This window comes from Sinocyclocheilus anshuiensis, unplaced genomic scaffold (assembly GCF_001515605.1).
Source record: "Sinocyclocheilus anshuiensis isolate Anshui unplaced genomic scaffold, SAMN03320099.WGS_v1.1 scaffold1659, whole genome shotgun sequence".
NCBI lineage: Eukaryota > Metazoa > Chordata > Actinopteri > Cypriniformes > Cyprinidae > Sinocyclocheilus > Sinocyclocheilus anshuiensis.
This window is the reverse complement of record NW_015551112.1, coordinates 215,406-232,241: the sequence shown is the minus strand read 5'-3', so window position 1 is coordinate 232,241 and position 16,836 is coordinate 215,406. Positions and strand designations below refer to the sequence as shown.

At 37.4% G+C, this 16,836-nt stretch overlaps 2 protein-coding genes across 5 annotated transcripts in view; one reads left to right on the top strand and one right to left on the bottom strand.

Moving 5' to 3' along the window:
* The first annotated feature begins 6 nt into the window (after nt 1-6).
* LOC107662986 (semaphorin-4E-like) lies at nt 7-10,065 on the top strand. 2 transcript variants are annotated; one of them, XM_016453122.1, is made up of 15 exons: nt 7-113; nt 2,665-2,955; nt 3,478-3,623; nt 3,774-3,836; nt 4,317-4,415; nt 4,505-4,604; nt 4,899-5,009; nt 5,839-5,990; nt 6,110-6,276; nt 6,657-6,813; nt 6,905-7,127; nt 7,272-7,387; nt 7,986-8,149; nt 8,940-8,992; nt 9,075-10,065. In XM_016453122.1, the coding sequence occupies exons 2-15, from the start codon at nt 2,841-2,843 to the stop codon at nt 9,683-9,685; spliced, it is 2,277 nt and encodes a 758-aa protein (XP_016308608.1). In that variant the 5' UTR covers nt 7-113; nt 2,665-2,840; the 3' UTR covers nt 9,686-10,065. The 2 variants fall into 2 exon arrangements, with proteins under 2 accessions (XP_016308608.1, XP_016308609.1); XM_016453123.1 differs by lacking the exon at nt 7-113 and adding an exon at nt 2,348-2,447.
* A 1,332-nt stretch (nt 10,066-11,397) lies between these two features.
* LOC107662985 (cactin-like) overlaps nt 11,398-16,836 on the bottom strand; it is a 15,880-nt gene continuing 10,441 nt past the window's right edge. For all 3 annotated transcript variants that reach the window (XM_016453119.1, XM_016453120.1, XM_016453121.1), the window contains exon 11: nt 11,398-12,139. In XM_016453119.1, coding sequence (XP_016308605.1) covers nt 11,649-12,139 — 491 coding nt within the window. In that variant the 3' untranslated portion in view covers nt 11,398-11,648. The remainder of the gene's footprint in view (nt 12,140-16,836) is intronic.

The following is a 16,836-nucleotide window of genomic DNA, read 5'->3' as shown; positions in this document are numbered from 1 at the left end:
GTGTGTGTGTGTGTGTGTGTGTGTGTGTGTGTGTGTGTGTGTGTGTGTGTGAAGAGGAACCACGCATGCGAGCACAGGAGAACTGAGAGGCTACCTGAGAATTTGGTTGCATGGTGAGTTGCTGCTGACCCACATTTTTCAGCCATTGCTGCATTTACAATTTTATTTTCAGAGGAACTGAGAACAGTACTGAAATGCACACTGTGGAAACAGCTGATCTGTTTTCACTTTTGTGAGGTTTACAGAGGCATTCACTGATCACACACTTTTCTTTTAATGCATTAGTTTAACTTGTTGACTTATACATCACTGATTGAAAATTAGATTTTGGTATCGTTTGTGATGTCCTTATGCTGTCTGCTTATGTTATTCCAATGTTATTCAAGTATTATGTATATGCTATCATAGCATTTTTTTATTTTGAATTAGATGTAATTATTATTCTTTCAAATGTAGTTTTAATTGAAGTTTAAGTAGTAATGTGCTTTTGCCATTATTAGTTTATTTCAGTTTCAGGTTTAGTAATTTAATACTTATTTTCAGTTAGTTGTCAATGCAACAGTTTTTCATCTAATATTTCAATTTTATTTTATAGTTTTAGTTAACATTAAATAATTAAATAATGTTAACAACACTGTAAATAACAAAGATTACCATCATGTATTGTACAAAAATGCTATATTTATATTGAAATAGCATGGTGGGTTTTGCCAGGTTTATTGGAGACAATAAGTTCTGTGACCAATCAAAGTTTATGATTCTTAAACATTTAGTTTTATCAAGATAATCTCCATAGATGAGCACAACTTTTATCGCCAAGCCTAATTGTAGTTGGTATAAGTAAAAAGATAAGTTGTAAAGTTTGAGCTAGGATAGTTTGCAAAAGCACAATTCTAAACAAAAAGAGGCTGTAAAAGTGGACCAGTTTGATGAAGTAGATGAGTTTACATAATTACATTTAAAGTCCCGACAACCTCTGTAGTTCCATTTAGCCACTCGTCAGCAGCCACCTTTTTCAAGACACATAAAAGCTTAAAATAAAATCACAAGCGAGTATTACTGTTGTATTTTATGTTGTAGAATAAATCTTGAAATTATCTTCAGCTTATGTTATTTATAAAAAAAATAAAATAAAAAAAACAACAACAACAACATTGACTTTGAGACGATGGAACTGGAAGTTACAAAAAAAAAAAAAAAGTCTAAATTTGTTTCTGGATTTTAGGACTCATTCTGGCAGCATGGTATTCAGGATAAACTACTAGCATACTACTGTTATTTGTGGTATTTCTAGTATGCTATTCAGAATTCCAGTCACTGTTTTTGACATAGTGGCACAAAAATCACCCTTCAACTTGTCAAAGTGATAAACTACATTGTATAAGTATATGATTTGGATAAAAATCATAAGATTTTGTGTGTGTGTATGTACATATTCTCACAATGCCTTTCATGGTGTTTTGAAGTAAGAAACCTGTTTGAGGGCAGACTGAGCTAACCTGCACAGTTTCTGAAAATTACTTATATGGGTGTCCTTAGACATAAAATGATTAATTTAAGGGATTAAATAATGTTTGACTCATATTGTGTCTAAAAAAACTCCCAAAATTTGTAATTTAGGGCTAGTAGTGTGTAAGGCTGTGGTAATTATAATTGGTCTATATTAGCAGCTTAGTAGGGTAGGAAGTCCCCAAAATGATTTAAAAATAAGCTTGTGTGTACATGTGCGTGTTGTGGTGAAATATGAGCGGTATCTGATAATATCTACGCTCACGCTACAGCTCATCTCTCTTAACATGCCATAATCATTTTCTCAGTCAGCAATGTAGTAAACACATGCCATTGCAATCAGATAGTAAAATGCACCAATGAGCACTTGTTTCCAGATGTTGGAGGCTTCCAAAGGCCGTGTATTGATGGTGCATTCATATGTTGGTTGCAATACAGTCATTCTGTCACAATTAGCAGCTCTGTTTTTACTGACAAAGGGTTACTGGTTTCAATAGGACAGGATAGGGTTTGGTTGACTGGTTGAAAACCAAAACTTGTCATGCATTTACATTTCCTCCCTCTCATTAATATATTGTACAGTACATGCAAGTTATAAATTTAAGCACTTAATTCTTTCTGCACCTCAGAAAAAAAATGTATTTGTCTGGAAGACAATAAAATGGATGGAAATAGACTTACATGCCACATGTATATATCACAGAGGTTTTGGTTTAGTAAGCAACCACCTAGCAAAAGCAGGTTGCAAAATGATGGTGGGTTTGTTCTTCCTGTTTCTCCATCATGTCAGTTAGGTAACACCAGCTTTCAGACAATAGATATTTCCTGAGGGGGTTTATCAGTCTGTCATCTTTAACAAGATCAGAAGGAGAGATTACTTTTTAAAGACTTTTTAACTTTTCAGATTGCGCGTGTCACTTGTGAAAACTGTTCTTGAGGTTTGTAAGACATATCTTAGGATGTGGTGGGGGTTTTTTTGTTGAGTTATTCTGGCTTTGTGTCGTTCTGTGGCTCGAAAAGCAGAACCGTGTGTCTCTGTCAAGGTCCTAGAGCAAAAGCTTTCATCCTCCACATTAGCATCACTATAGCAGTGACAGAAATACTGCTGCCAGCACCCCTGCCTGTTCACTCTCTCTCTCTCTCTCTCTCTTTCAGATGGCCTCACAGGGTTCTTTGCTGAAGAGCGTTCTTTGCAGCTAAAGTCATATATCTCAGTATGGAAGCGCGAGGGAGAAGGCAAGAATGAGAAACTCTGACGACACAGGAATCTAGCACTCGCACAGTCATTAGACCAAAATCACGGACTGATTTGTTTTTTACTGAAGTGCTGTATGATGTTTCTGCTGGCTGTTCTGTGCGTGTTGTACATCTGGAGTCCAGCAACTCTGACCGGCGGATTGGGATCGACACCGAATACCATACCTCGCAAAACAGTGCCAATTAGAAGTAAGTTGACTTATGTTTGGACATCATTACAAAATACCATGTACTTTGGTACTTTGATGTTAAGTGGTCTCAGAAAATATTTGGGCACCTAAAAAGGTTTGAATTATGTGCATTAGATACAAAATATCAAATCAAAAGGTGGCATCTGCAAACAATTTGTGTTAAAGCCACATTAAAGCCGTATACCGTGGTGCTTGGTGTTTGATTTACATTTTCATATATCAAGGTGCTTTAATTAAAAGGTAAGTTGCTTTAAAAATATTATGGTATAACTACCATGCTAGTGTCCAAAATAAGTATTTTTTTCCATTGCAGGCCAATATTTTCATGTAATAACATTAGATTTATTTATGTAAATATTAATTAATTTATTTTATTTTTAAATGTGTTTTGATTGCTTAGAGGAGATACAGGACCATAGTTCTTTCTTCGAACAACGTTTAGTTGTTCTGTGTGTGACGTCCATTTTTGGCAAATGTTAGCTACTCCTGCCCTTGACTGTGGTCTTCATTTTGTTGCTAGGTAATGGAGGACGTTTGTTTCGTGAGGAGGGTGTTTGGAACTACACCACTATGCTTCTGAGGGAAGATCTCAACATGCTCATCCTCGGTGCCAGGGAAGCCATTTTTGCCCTCGACCTTGATGACATTACAGTCAAAAAGGCCATGGTGAGGTCTTAAATGCATATTTACATAAACTTCTTATGCCGCGGTTAAATATGTTTGCTAAGCCATTAAATATTATTCCGCAGCCTGTTTCTTTTTTCTTTTCTTTTTTTGTATATAGAGATGATGGTAAATTGTATTTATTCTCCACAGGTGAATTGGCCAGTCACAAATAAGGAGCAAAAAGACTGTTCCAATAAGGGAAAAGATGCTGCGGTGAGTTTTCACATCTGTTGTGCTCTTTAATATCTGTTTTTATCGTGAGTGGGCAGAATGTCTGTGTTGAATATCTTGGCAAAATGTACTTAAAATGATCTTTTCAAAATAAGAAATGCACTCTTTTCATGGGATAATCTTTATTTTTTACATAAATAGAAAATGTGTCATCTGCATAGATTTGCTCTGCATGAATTTCATATTTTATACAAAGATCAAGGTAACTAGATGTTTAAGGATGTTTTAAGACTGTCTAACCAAAGCAACATCACAAGAAAGTGATTCCTTTTCATATTGATAATTGCAGCAGATATCAACACATATAAATCAAATACTAAGTAAAAGCCAATACCAATGAAAATGAAGATTCTAGGAACATGCAGGAAACGGAAGTGTTTGGTTCTGCTTGGTCAGACTTTTTCACATCACGTCACATCACTTAATAGTTTCCCTTGGCCACATTGTTTCTTTTTTCTTTAGAATGATTGCAAAAATTATATCAGAATTCTTCATAAAAGAAACGATCACAGAATGTATGTTTGCGGAACCAAAGCATTCATCCCAACCTGTGACTATATGGTGAGTCTCATTAATTATTAGTGACTACAAATGTAAAATGTGCAGTATAAAGTGTTTTATGTTATATTTGTTGCATGTTATTCTCTTAGTCCTATGCAGATGGTAATCTGAATTTAGAGGGCAAACAAGAAGATGGGAAGGGGAAATGTCCCTTTGATCCTGCTCAGCGATACACATCAGAGATTGTTGGTACGTACTGCCTCTTTATTTATAATGTTGCCAGTTAAAGTTCCATTCTTATAGACCAGAGTGTGACACTAACAACACCAATGTCATGGGTTCCAGGAAAAGCAAGAAACAATAAAAGTACATGTGTACCTTGCAGTGTCACTTTAAATAAAAGCATCTGCCAAATGCATAATTGGAAATGTGTTGATAGTTATACTGAATCACACTGTTTCAAAAGTATTACCATAACACATAATGGAGTGTTACTTTAGTGCCAGTAGTTCTCATCAATCTCTTGTTTTTTCTCTCTTGCAGATGGAGTACTGTACTCTGCAACTTCATTGAACTTCCGGGGTTCAGAGCCGGTTATGATGCGCAGCTCAGAGGAATCCATACGGACAGAGTTTTCGAACACCTGGCTCAATGGTGAGATACAATAATGGTGACGCCTAACCAAACCTCCAACCCCAGTATGGTCAAAAACAGCCAGAACATATTAGCAAACTCAGCTTAGTACCCTTGCAACAAGCCATAACAGTTTTTTACAGGCAAACACCACTACATTTACAACTCTTTTTTTTCCAATGTGACTTTTTTTAGTCAAAGACCAAAATAAATTTGCAATTTTATTTTCTTTTTATTTATTTTTTTTTTTGTGCACTTAATGACTATTTTTTAGGTAACTAGAGGAGTACTAATATACAATTTGTAGCATTTCCATTAGTTTTCTTGGTTGGTGCATTCAATACCTGAATGCTTTTTTTTACCAGTTACCATGCAATGTATCATATGTTGCTTGCAAAATAATTGATTTTGAATTCTACTTTTCATTGACTAGCAATATAAAATGCCCACGTAATGGGTTTTTTATGCCATCTACTTGAAGGTACATTAAACCTTAGCAAACCAATCAAGCCCGGGTACTGAAGTCCAAATGCTTGTTAATGCAAATATCTAACCAACCAATCATGTGACAAGAAGCCAATGTTAATGTTAATATGTTAATAACAGCGGTTCGGTTGTCATTAACAGCCTGTTGGCAACATACAACAGTGTATAATCGAACATACTTTCACTGTGGAGTGATTGTTGGTGCCAGACAGTGTGGTTTGAGTGTCTGCTGATAACAGTCATTTACAGAGAATGGTGCGAAAATACACACAAAAAAAAAACAGCAGTGGTTGTGGCTGAAAATGCCTTAACACGGACAGGAAGGTGATAGTAACTGAAATATGTGGGTTTTTTGTCATTTAAGAACCACATTTTATCCACATGGCCCATATACGAGAGGGAGAATCAAACCCTGAGGGGGACGATGACAAGATCTATCTGTTCTTCAGTGAGACAGCAGTGGAATATGACTCATACACCAAGGTGGACGTCTCTCGAATAGCTCGTGTGTGCAAGGTAAACTGCCTTGGAGTAATATTTATGTGAATGAGCCGTATTGAGAAACATTACAGTATTTCCTGTCTATACTACATATTACATCAATGGAAAATGTATTTTTTTTTTTTTCCTCTCAGGGTGACTTGGGTGGGCTGAGGACGCTGCAGAGGAAGTGGACTTCATTTCTAAAAGCGAGGCTCGACTGTCCCATTCCAAACAACAACCTTCTGGTCCAGGACGTGTTCCACTTGTGCCCCGGCGACTGGACCACCTGCGTGTTTTATGCAGTCTTTACCCCACAATTGTAAAATTGTGATCTTTTTGTTAAACAGAGCGTCCTTGAGCATCTTGATTGCTTACTGCCTCAAACAAATCTGATGTTCTCCCAGTGAACTTAATTGATGGTGTCAAGTCATCTTTATTTATATATTATATCGCTTTATGCAATACAGATTGTTTCAAAGCAGCTTCACAGACAGTAACAAACAGGAAAATATAGCAGAATCAATGACACAAACTTCCTCAAATATGAGACAAATCTAAATTCTACAGTAAAGCAGCTTTAAAAAGAAAATAGTGTCATTATTCAGCTTAAGACAGTTCATTGTTGATTCAGTTCAGTTTAATAATAGTGCCGATGTTGTACAGTTCATTATTTATAAAAACATTGTGTTTGATCAACAGAGACTCTTCTCAGTACTCTGCGGTATGTGCATACAAAATTGAAGACATCCAGACTGTGTTCTCAAAGGGCAAGTTTAAGGCTCCTGTTCCCGTTGAGACGTCGTTCGTGAAGTGGCTGATGTACTCGGGTGATGTCCCTGATCCCCGACCCGGAGCAGTGAGTCTTCTGTTCAGTAACTCTGTTCAGCACTCGTTCAATAATACTGATTGCCAGAGTTCACTAACCTTCACTTTGTTTTCAATTGCAGTGCATTGATAATCATGCCAGAAAAATGGGTTTCACCAAATCTCTGGATCTCCCAGACAAAACCTTGCAGTTTATTAAAGACAAGCCTCTGATGGACCAGGCCGTCAAGGCCAATGGAGAGAAACCCCTGCTGGTGAAAAGAGGCACTGCTTTCACTAGAATTGTGGTGGCCACAGCAATGGCCTTGAACAGGGCCAGCCATCAAGTCATGTTCATCGGCACAAGTAAAGATGCCTTTATGCAAATCTGTAGTGTTTATAATCAGTAAACCCTCCAAAAGTATATATAATATTTTCAGCTGTCTAAGTATGTTTAACTGAAATTGTTGTCTTGTCTTCTGCATTGTATTGTGTTCTGTTATGTATCAGAGAGCGGCTCAGTGCTGAAAGCTGTGAATTATGACGGCGAGATGGTCATTATGGAAGAGATTCAGCTATTTGAGCCCTCAGAGCCAGTGAAGATACTGCGACTTTCCAACACCAAGGTAATAAACAGATGCATTTATTGATGTTTATTGCTCACTTAGCAACAGCATGAGCTGTGTGTGTCTGTTTTGTTTCAGCAAAGCTCATTTTATTCTTGTAACTCAAATGTCAAAGTTTAAATAGCAGTTAACATTAATTTTCTGTATACATTACCATTCAAGTAACTGTTTTCTATTTGTATTCTATTATAAATGTAATTTTTGATGCAAAGCTGAATTTTCAGCATCATTACTCCAGTCTTCAGTGTCGCATAATCCTTCAGAAATCATTCTAATATGCTGATTTGATGGACAAGAAACATTTCTTATTATTATCAATGTTGAAAACAGGTGTGCTGCTTAATTTTCTATGGAAACGTGGATACAGAAAGTAATAAAAAAAACAAATATTCAATTTAATGCATCCTTGCAGAATAGAACTATTAATTCAAAAAAATCTTACTGACCCCAAACATTTTAGCAGTAGTGTATCTCCACTGTGCAGTTTTATAGGAATATTTAATATACATTCAACTGAAGCAAGAGTCAAAATTATTGCAGTCTCTATTGTCTGTAGAGATGTTATGTTAAGTTATGTGTGATGTCATGCCAACAACAGCTGTACGTGGGTTCGGAGGTGGGCGTGGTTCAGCTGTCCATCAGTGAATGTGGGCGGTACCACACGTGTCTGGACTGTGTTCTGGCCAGGGATCCGTACTGTGGCTGGGACCTCAATGCTGACCAGTGCTCTACCATAAACAGCACACACAGAACCAGAACCAGGTGAAAAGACAAATAAATATATTTACACAAAATAAAATAATAAATGTTAAACCTCAAAATCAAGAGAAATGATATCTTGCTTGAAGAAAATGAAGCCTGATCATTTTAATACAATTAAAATTATTTGCATTTCCCCATTATTTTAATGAGAATTAAACTCATTTGTCATGCAAAAAATTGCATTGTTTTACTGCAATAAAATAAAAATCTATTATTTATATTAAGTAGTAAATTATGAATACATCATGGTCTATTGCTTTATTGTCTGTATTGTATTAAGCTTTACATCATAAATCAGTGAGAATTACCGGTCACACTTTACTTTGGGGACCACTTCTCACTATTAACTACGTCTTTTGCCTCAATAAACTCCTAATTTGCTGCTTATTAATAGTTAGTAAGGTATTTGTTAAGTTTAGGTATGGGGTAGGATTAAGGGATCTAAAATATGGTCATGCAAAATAAGGCAATAATATGTGCTTTATAAGTAAAAAATTGTTACCCTAACCCTAAACGGCCAATATGCCAGTAATATGCATGCTAATAAGCAACTAGTTAACAGTGAGAATTGGTCCCTCAACTAAAGTGTTACCGAATTATCATTTGATGTTTTTGCAATTCAACTTATTCTCAAAAGTAACATATCTGCACACTTTATGGTAATGGAAATTTCACAGGAAAATGTTTAACTGTCATAAAAAATGTATGCAAAGTTTTGATGTTTGTGCACACCATTATGAAAATAGATATTGACATATTGCTGATTGCTGTAATATTATTTCTTCCACAGCACCATGATTCAGAGTTTGAGTGATGGTGATGCCAGCCGATGTCCACAAACAGGTATTTGCATTATATCCCAGAGTCGTCATACTGTATGTTCTGGTAGAAACACTAAAAGTTACATCTAGACCTTGTGTTACAGATAACAGTAAGTCAGTCAGCGTCTCGTTTTTCCACGACAATACTGTGAAGCTGTGGTGCCAGCCTTATTCCAACCTGGCTCAGGTCCAGTGGCAGCTGAATGGACAACCCATCAAAGCATCAAACACCTTCCAGATCCTCTCCGACAGCCTGATGATCTTCAATGCCTCTGCAGACGCCAGCGGCCGCTACACCTGCAGTTCTGTAGAGCGGAATTACAAAACCCAGCATGTAGCGTATGATCTAAAAATGTGGTCAGCATCCGGGACTGGAGCATTACTACATGACGTTAAGGAAAAAGAAAACACACTTGTGGCCATGGTGGTGGTATTGTCACTAATTCTAGCTATGCTAGTCATTTGGAACCTGTGCAAAGGGCATTTACCTTTGCCGTTTTGCCACAGGAGGGTAAAGGACACAGCGAACAGGTGCGAACAAAGTCTGTATGAGAACCAGCCTCCAGAACATAAACTAGCATCATCAACGGAGAACTTGAACAGCAACAACAACCATGTGAATGACCAGAGGTTTTCCAGCTCTCAACTCTCACCCACTGTTGGTTCCTCAGGTCAGATCTCACTGAAATACAGAGACGATGAATCTGAGATTTGAGATTGTTTTTATGCACAGACTTGCTAATGTGGCTAATCATCATTTATATGCAGACCATGCCCACTGGTGCTGGTTCCTCTTTTGCAGCTGTTAACTTTTGACTAAACTGCTGTTTTGACCAACTTTTTCTCCTTGATGAATCTATACATTCACTTCCAAATGCCATCATTCAACCATCATACGCCAACATGTCCAACGGACAAAAAAAGACACTGAATCAGACTTTTCTGCATAAGGTCTGTCTACGTTGCAGCTTACTTTGGCCAAGGATCACCAAAGTACTTTTCAATGACAGTCAAATCACTTGGTGGTCATATTTGCAACGCCACCGGGCAGCTATTTCAGTCATGCAAAACCAACTCCTATCTGCCTGATTGGGGAAATAGTGAAATCTTAAGAACTGCTTGGCAATATTTCAAAATTCTAACATGAACTGCCTCATAAATGCGGTTTCATACATTAAAATAGCGTTAAAATGTAACGTTAAAATGCATGTGCTAAGCGCGAGTCTCAGGACACTTGACAGTTTTTGTGTGAACCGGTTGTGTGAACAGAAATTGTGTGAATTTATTGCATCTTCATTCTGATACAATGACTTTACCAATTGGTGAAAAGTAGGCAATTGGTTCATTGTAAAGACTGCAAGTGTGGGTATTAGGAAAGGCCCATTATAGTCTTACAGGAAATCATAATCATGTGAAATCATGATCATGTGTGGTTCATGTGAAATAGATACCACAATAGTAGGCCTGAAGTCCCATTCACACCAAAAGCGATAACTATAACGATAACTATAACAATAATAACCATATTAGCGTCCACACCAATAGACGATAATGTTCTGTTTATTATAAGCATGTGATGCAGTTACATTGTCTGTCACTTTAAAGGCTCGCTCGTTACATTCAGGGTGATTCTCATTGGCGATATTGAGATTGCAACATCATTCCTGTGTTGTTATGCTTATAGCTGTGGTGTGGACTTCCTTTTCTCATAGAATTAGAATGATTATTAAAACTTTGGTTATAGTTACCGTCCTTGGGAGTGAATGGGCCGAAAATTCCGTTCTGCTTATATGTAGTTCACTTGCTACAAAAACTTTTGCCACAAACAAAACCAGCGATTAGTTCTTGCTCAAAAGTTATAATTTTATCAACCCGGCATCTTGTAAATGTGATTTTGTTTCCAGGTGGACAGATTTTTAAAAAAAAATTTAAAAAAATGTGAGCCCTGAAGTGAGGCAGAGACTATTTAGAGTCTTTCTCTGGACATTTGTAATGGCTGTGTTCCTGTTTTAAGGGTAAAAAGTGAGACATGCTGTCTTGTAAAAACCTGCCGTGGTTGTTGCTTCAATCCAAGTATGTTGCCTTTTAAGGCAATTCTACATGGACAAGAATGAACTTCCTGTATCTTCAGGATGCCAAGATAAGTGTCAGACTGCATTTTAGACTCTTAGAAAGTTTAATGCAGCTTGTTATGCGTTTTATTTTTTTTATGAATGTACTGCAGAAATTTAATTTTAACTTTAATACCATCTTTGTACCTAAAATGCTGTAAAATGTCTTTAAGTGCCTTTTTCCAATGAATAAATTAAATGTCATGTTGTAAAATATTTAAAAAATGAGCACAAATGACTATAAACAATTAAAAATAAGCAAGCAATCTTTAATGTATCATCTCAAAAACAAATAGTACAAGAACAGCATTTTTTCAAGCTCAACCAACAAACACGATTTAAAAAAGGAATCAAATGCAAGCTAAGTGCCTCCAAACCAGAAAATATACAAAACAGAATTTTCAACAAGGTCTATCCCATTGAAAACCTGTTCTTCCACTAACGGGAGACACGAATGGAATCAATAAACCGAGTTTGTACTACCTTTTCTAGATTTACACCAATTTTACAGCATTTGAAGATTCCTGATAATCATCACTTTGCTAATACAACTCAACCTCATCCTCTTCATCGTCTGTAGCGGTATCGCTTAAAGTGGAACCACAGCTGAAAGATTCCATTGGCGAACTGGCAGCGGAAACCATGGCGATGGGAATATTCCCATTCACGGTTCACGATCTTAAACGCAATATCCTCGTACGGTGGTCCGGCATGGAAGCGCAACATTCCAAAGTCTTTGTTGTCAGGACAGGGCTCGAGGAAGTACTGCGGAGTCGAGCGCTTGTCGATGAGATCGGGATAGAAGATGTTGAACTTGTAGCCCTGGACGATCTTGGGTGGCGGGTTGTCAAAGTCGTAATGTGTCTGGTTGTATTTGTTCCACTCGAAGCCGGTGTGGACACGGTTGAAGAAGCGGGGCTTGCGCGGGCGGTATTTGTCGGCCCACAGGTACATTTTTCCAGTCAAAGGCATCTCAACGCTGAACTGGGCCTCGTCGCCGCCCATGCCCTCTTTAGCGCGACGCACGAATGCATCTTCAGCGCTTTCATTTGCATCGCCTGTTCAAGAAAAAGACAATGAAAGTTAGCATTAGCATGAGTAAATCCTAACAGAAAGCAAATGTAGATTCTTGCTAAACTAGATTTGTGTTCCTAACAGTAAAGAAGATCTTTACGGTCACATACTTCAAGATCCCTGAATTCTTCATTTCCAATTGTCTAACTGGCATGTTGATTCATTTTCTATAATTACAGGTCTATGAAACAACTCCACGGAGTCCACATCATTCAATTTGCCACATTTTTTTCAGAACTTGGTTTCCATCCATGTATTTTTATGGGAATGTGGGATATTGCATAAAAACACTAGATGGAAACGGCAAGATGCGCATTCCAATAAGAAGACGTGCATAAACTACGATGAAAACTTCCTTGAAGATGTGATTTTGCCTCAACAGATCATGAGACTGGATAACTGGACTAACCAGTGGACCAATCACATTGTAGCCTACACCATCTCAAATATTGTTTTAGTCATTCTGAAATGCCTGACACAAAGTCTGTTATCAATTAATTTGGTATAACAGTCTTACATGATTGTGTTCCCAAACATCAGGCTTCGCAAGATAACATGAAAGCATTTATTGCATTTCGTTGGGGTGCTCTGAGGTGCAACTGATTTATTATGATGGAAAAAAAAGAGCCACAATGGCTTTCCCATTTTATTATTGATACTTTCCCAGGAAGAGACAATTTTGTTCTCTTGAGTACATGGGATGGAAAAAGTGCTTAATTCGCAAATGTTTTATGGGATATTCCAAGTTAAATTCACAACTTTGGATGGAAACCTGAAAATATCTTAAGTTAAACATGTTCTTCTGTAACCATCAGCCCAATAGAATGGAAGCCTTAAAGGGGTCATATGATGCGATTTCAAGTTTTCCTTTCTCTTTGTGGAGTGTTACAAGCTGTTCGTGAATAGATAAGATCCCTAAAGTTACAAAGACTAAAATCTCAAACCCAAAGAGATATTCTTTATAAAAGTTAAGACTGGTCCACGCCCTCCTAAAACACCTCGTTTAAACACGCCCCCACATGTCTACATCACGATATGGGAAGATTTTCATAACGCCGCTTAAATGTTTACGCAAAGAAAGAAGGCATAACTTTTATTCTTGCTGTACACATTGTTGCTGCACTAAAGTCTCAAATCTAAAGAGATATTCTTTATAAAAGTTAAGACTGGTCCACGCCCTCCTAAAACACCTCGTTTAAACACGCCCCCACATGTCTACATCACGATATGGGAAGATTTTCATAACGCCGCTTAAATGTTTACGCAAAGAAAGAAGGCATAACTTTTATTCTTGCTGTACACATTGTTGCTGCCGCCACCATGTTGTGGAGTCGCTGTGTGTTTCGTTGCAAAAGCGAAACTACTTTGTTTGGCCTTCCAAAAGAGGACACGACTAGAAATCAGTGGTTAAGTTGTATTTACAACACTGTTCCAGAACAGTTCAACCCAAATATTCGTGTGTGTACAATGCATTTTACGGAGGACTGTTTCCTGAACCTGGGAGAGTAGCCTACAATGTCGGTGTTCTGACTCACAGCCTGCAAGTATGTTTTCATATTTAAAGAATTTGCCACTGATGATTCAAACACGAGTTTTGAGCAGTGTAGAGTAGCGCTTGTTGTTTGTCGTTTCTTTGATCACAAATGCAGAGATGGTTTTATGTTTACGCGGTGCGATACGCAACGCATAAAAAGACAGTATAAGTCATTATAATCAGTAATTATGTCCCCACTGGATGCAACAAATGCCTAGTTTATAATAGGTTTTATTGGTTTTCTCTCGTCGCTCCGGCCGGGACACGGCATCACAATATGGTAAGAGCGTAACATTTCCGTCACACGCTTGAGGTATTCAGCCAATCACAACGCACTGGATAGCTGGCCAATCAGAGCACACCTCGCTTTTCAGAACGATGAGCTTTGTAAAAATCGACGCGTTTCAGAAAGGCATAGAGGAGAAACAATAATGTGTTTTTTGAACCTTAAACCACATAAACACATTTCATTACACCAAATACACAAAATAATGTTCTTTTTTAGCAACGTCATATGACCCCTTTAAAGGATGGGTTTTTAAAGTTGAATTTAATGCCTCCTTGAGTCAATTTCCTGTATTTCTGCTGTTTGTAACCCCCAAATTGTTAAAAAATGTTCTACATATTTTTGCCCTTTAGGTGAATTTAAGTGCGCGCCTGAGTCTATTTCCTGCACTTTCATCCCCTTTTTTTACAGCAGGGTGATTTACAAAATGAAGGGAGGAAAAAAATGTAATGCGCCTCCTTATGGCCAGTGTTGAAATTACATGTTATTTTGCCTTTTCTGGGCGCCCAGTATGCAGGAAAATTGAGAAGTAAAATGGGGAAAATATTTTTACATTTTTGCCTATTTTTTTTGTTAAACAACGCGCAAAAAAAAAAAGTAGGTAAAAGAAAAAAAACATCTTTCTATATCTATAAAAAGTTTCAAACAATGAAAGTGCACATTATTTTCACCTTTCAAATTTCATATCTGACCTTTTTTTCCTGCTGCACATCTAGTACTGAAATCTTAATGCATGTGCTGTGTGTAATTTCACTATGGTTCATGAAGCAGCAGAGCGATACGCACCGGTCACCTGCAGCTGTGTCCGGGCCAGCACGAGTCTCTGCAGGTCCTCCTCCACGTTGATGATGTGCGTGTCCAGCGGTAACTCTGAGGGCTGCAGGAGGGTGGGACTGTAGCGGCCGGAGTCGTACTCTGCCTGACTCTGCTGGATCAGATCCTCCTCTGTTAACACGGCCTCCGGTGCTTCATCTTTCTCTCCCTCCTCCACCTCCCCTCCCTTCCTCTCCTCAGGACTGCTCCTTCCAGACCGCTCACCCTCTTCTCCATCCAGCCTCTTGGTCCGTCTGTCTTTATCGTCACCTTGCTGAGAGCTGCCCGCCACCTCATCTGCAGACTCAGCCGCTCTAGGGCTACTGGGAAACAAAATGGACAAATCTGTCATTGGGTATGCAATTAATTTCATTGAATTATTCAGTAATTTGCGATAAGATCATTTATAGAGAATTTATATATTACATGTAATTTATATAACATTTCTATATATTATATATTAGCATAATGCTTAGTGACAAGTACATATTGTATATGCATGCTATTTAAAAAAAAATGCAGAATGCAACCATTATCATTTCAAATTGTAGTAAACTACTTCATTACATGACTGCACTAAGTTGCATGTTTAAGGTTGTCCAATTAATTTCAATCTTAGAAATAGTGTAATTTAGCATTTATCAGCCATCTAAATTTGTCTAAAGACATTTATATTCAGAAGTCTAAATGTTAAGTCTAACACACTGGCTATGTTTGGAATGCAATTAATTTCACTGAATTTTCCAGTTGTTTGTGATGTTATTTTAAAATTTTTGAAAATTATTTTGTTGCATTTCAAGAATAACTTTAGTAATCCGAGATCTTTAAAACTAGAAAAGAAAATGTATTAATATTAAACAAAATATATTAATCATAATCATATATTAATATTATGATTATATTAAAATGTCTGATATTTCCAGGCCAAATTATGTTAAAATTCCCGAATAGTTACAGGTTTTCTATCACCATGAAATCCCTTGAATATTAGTATATATATTGATAATGCATAGTAGAGTATATACTGTATAATGCATATTAAAAAACTGTATAATGCATATTTTATAAAATGATATGTGAAACAGTATACAGAATGCAACAAACTTTTAAAATGTAGCATGCTACATAGTCACATGACCTCACTTGCATATTTAATTTAGCAGGCTGTGTTGTGTCAGCAGTTAATTACATTTCCATCTTGGAAATTTCAATGCAAATTTCTGTCTGAACGTTCAAGTAGAAGTGAAATCACTCACACGGGCCGCTCATTCTCGGGCTCGTCTTTGATGATGGGGAAAAGCGGTTCACTCTCCACACCCTGTTCCTGCTTGAGTTTATACAGCTTCTGCCGCAGGACGTCCTGATGCCGCTCTCTCAGCCTTCACAAACACACACAGACCCATAGGGTAAGACATCACTGAACTCTAAAAATCCCCAGAGGCCCTGTTCCAGTTCTAGTCTTGATACGCACCTGGCTCGTGCCATGTAGACCCGCACCTGCTGCAGGAGACTCTCCCAGTAGCCGACGTCCAGGTTGGAGCCACCGGCCTGGATCTTATTCTCAATGTTCATATAAAGAGCCTGAAGCTGACTGTACGTCTTCCCTTTAAACACACTCTGCACGTCTGTGCTGACGGATGTGTTTATGCCCTCACGACGGTCACCTGACATGACACCAAAAACAGAGATGGATGAGGGGTTGTGCACTGGACTTTCTTTAAATATACTAAATAGCGTAATGCATTAGGGTTGCATAATATTCATATATCCCCTATGTAACATTTTCAGCGGTTACATTTACATTTCATTTGCATTGTTTCATGAATCTAACAATAATACTAAAACTACTGTATAATAATAAAAAATATATGCCACAGTTAAAAAGTCTCTAATGCTCACCAAGGCTGCATTTATTTGATCAAAAATAAAGTAAAAAGTAATACTGTGAAATATTATTACAATTTAAAATAAATGTTTCTATGTGAATATATTGTAAAATATAATTTATTCCTGTGATGCAAAGCTGAATTTTCAGCATCATTACTCCA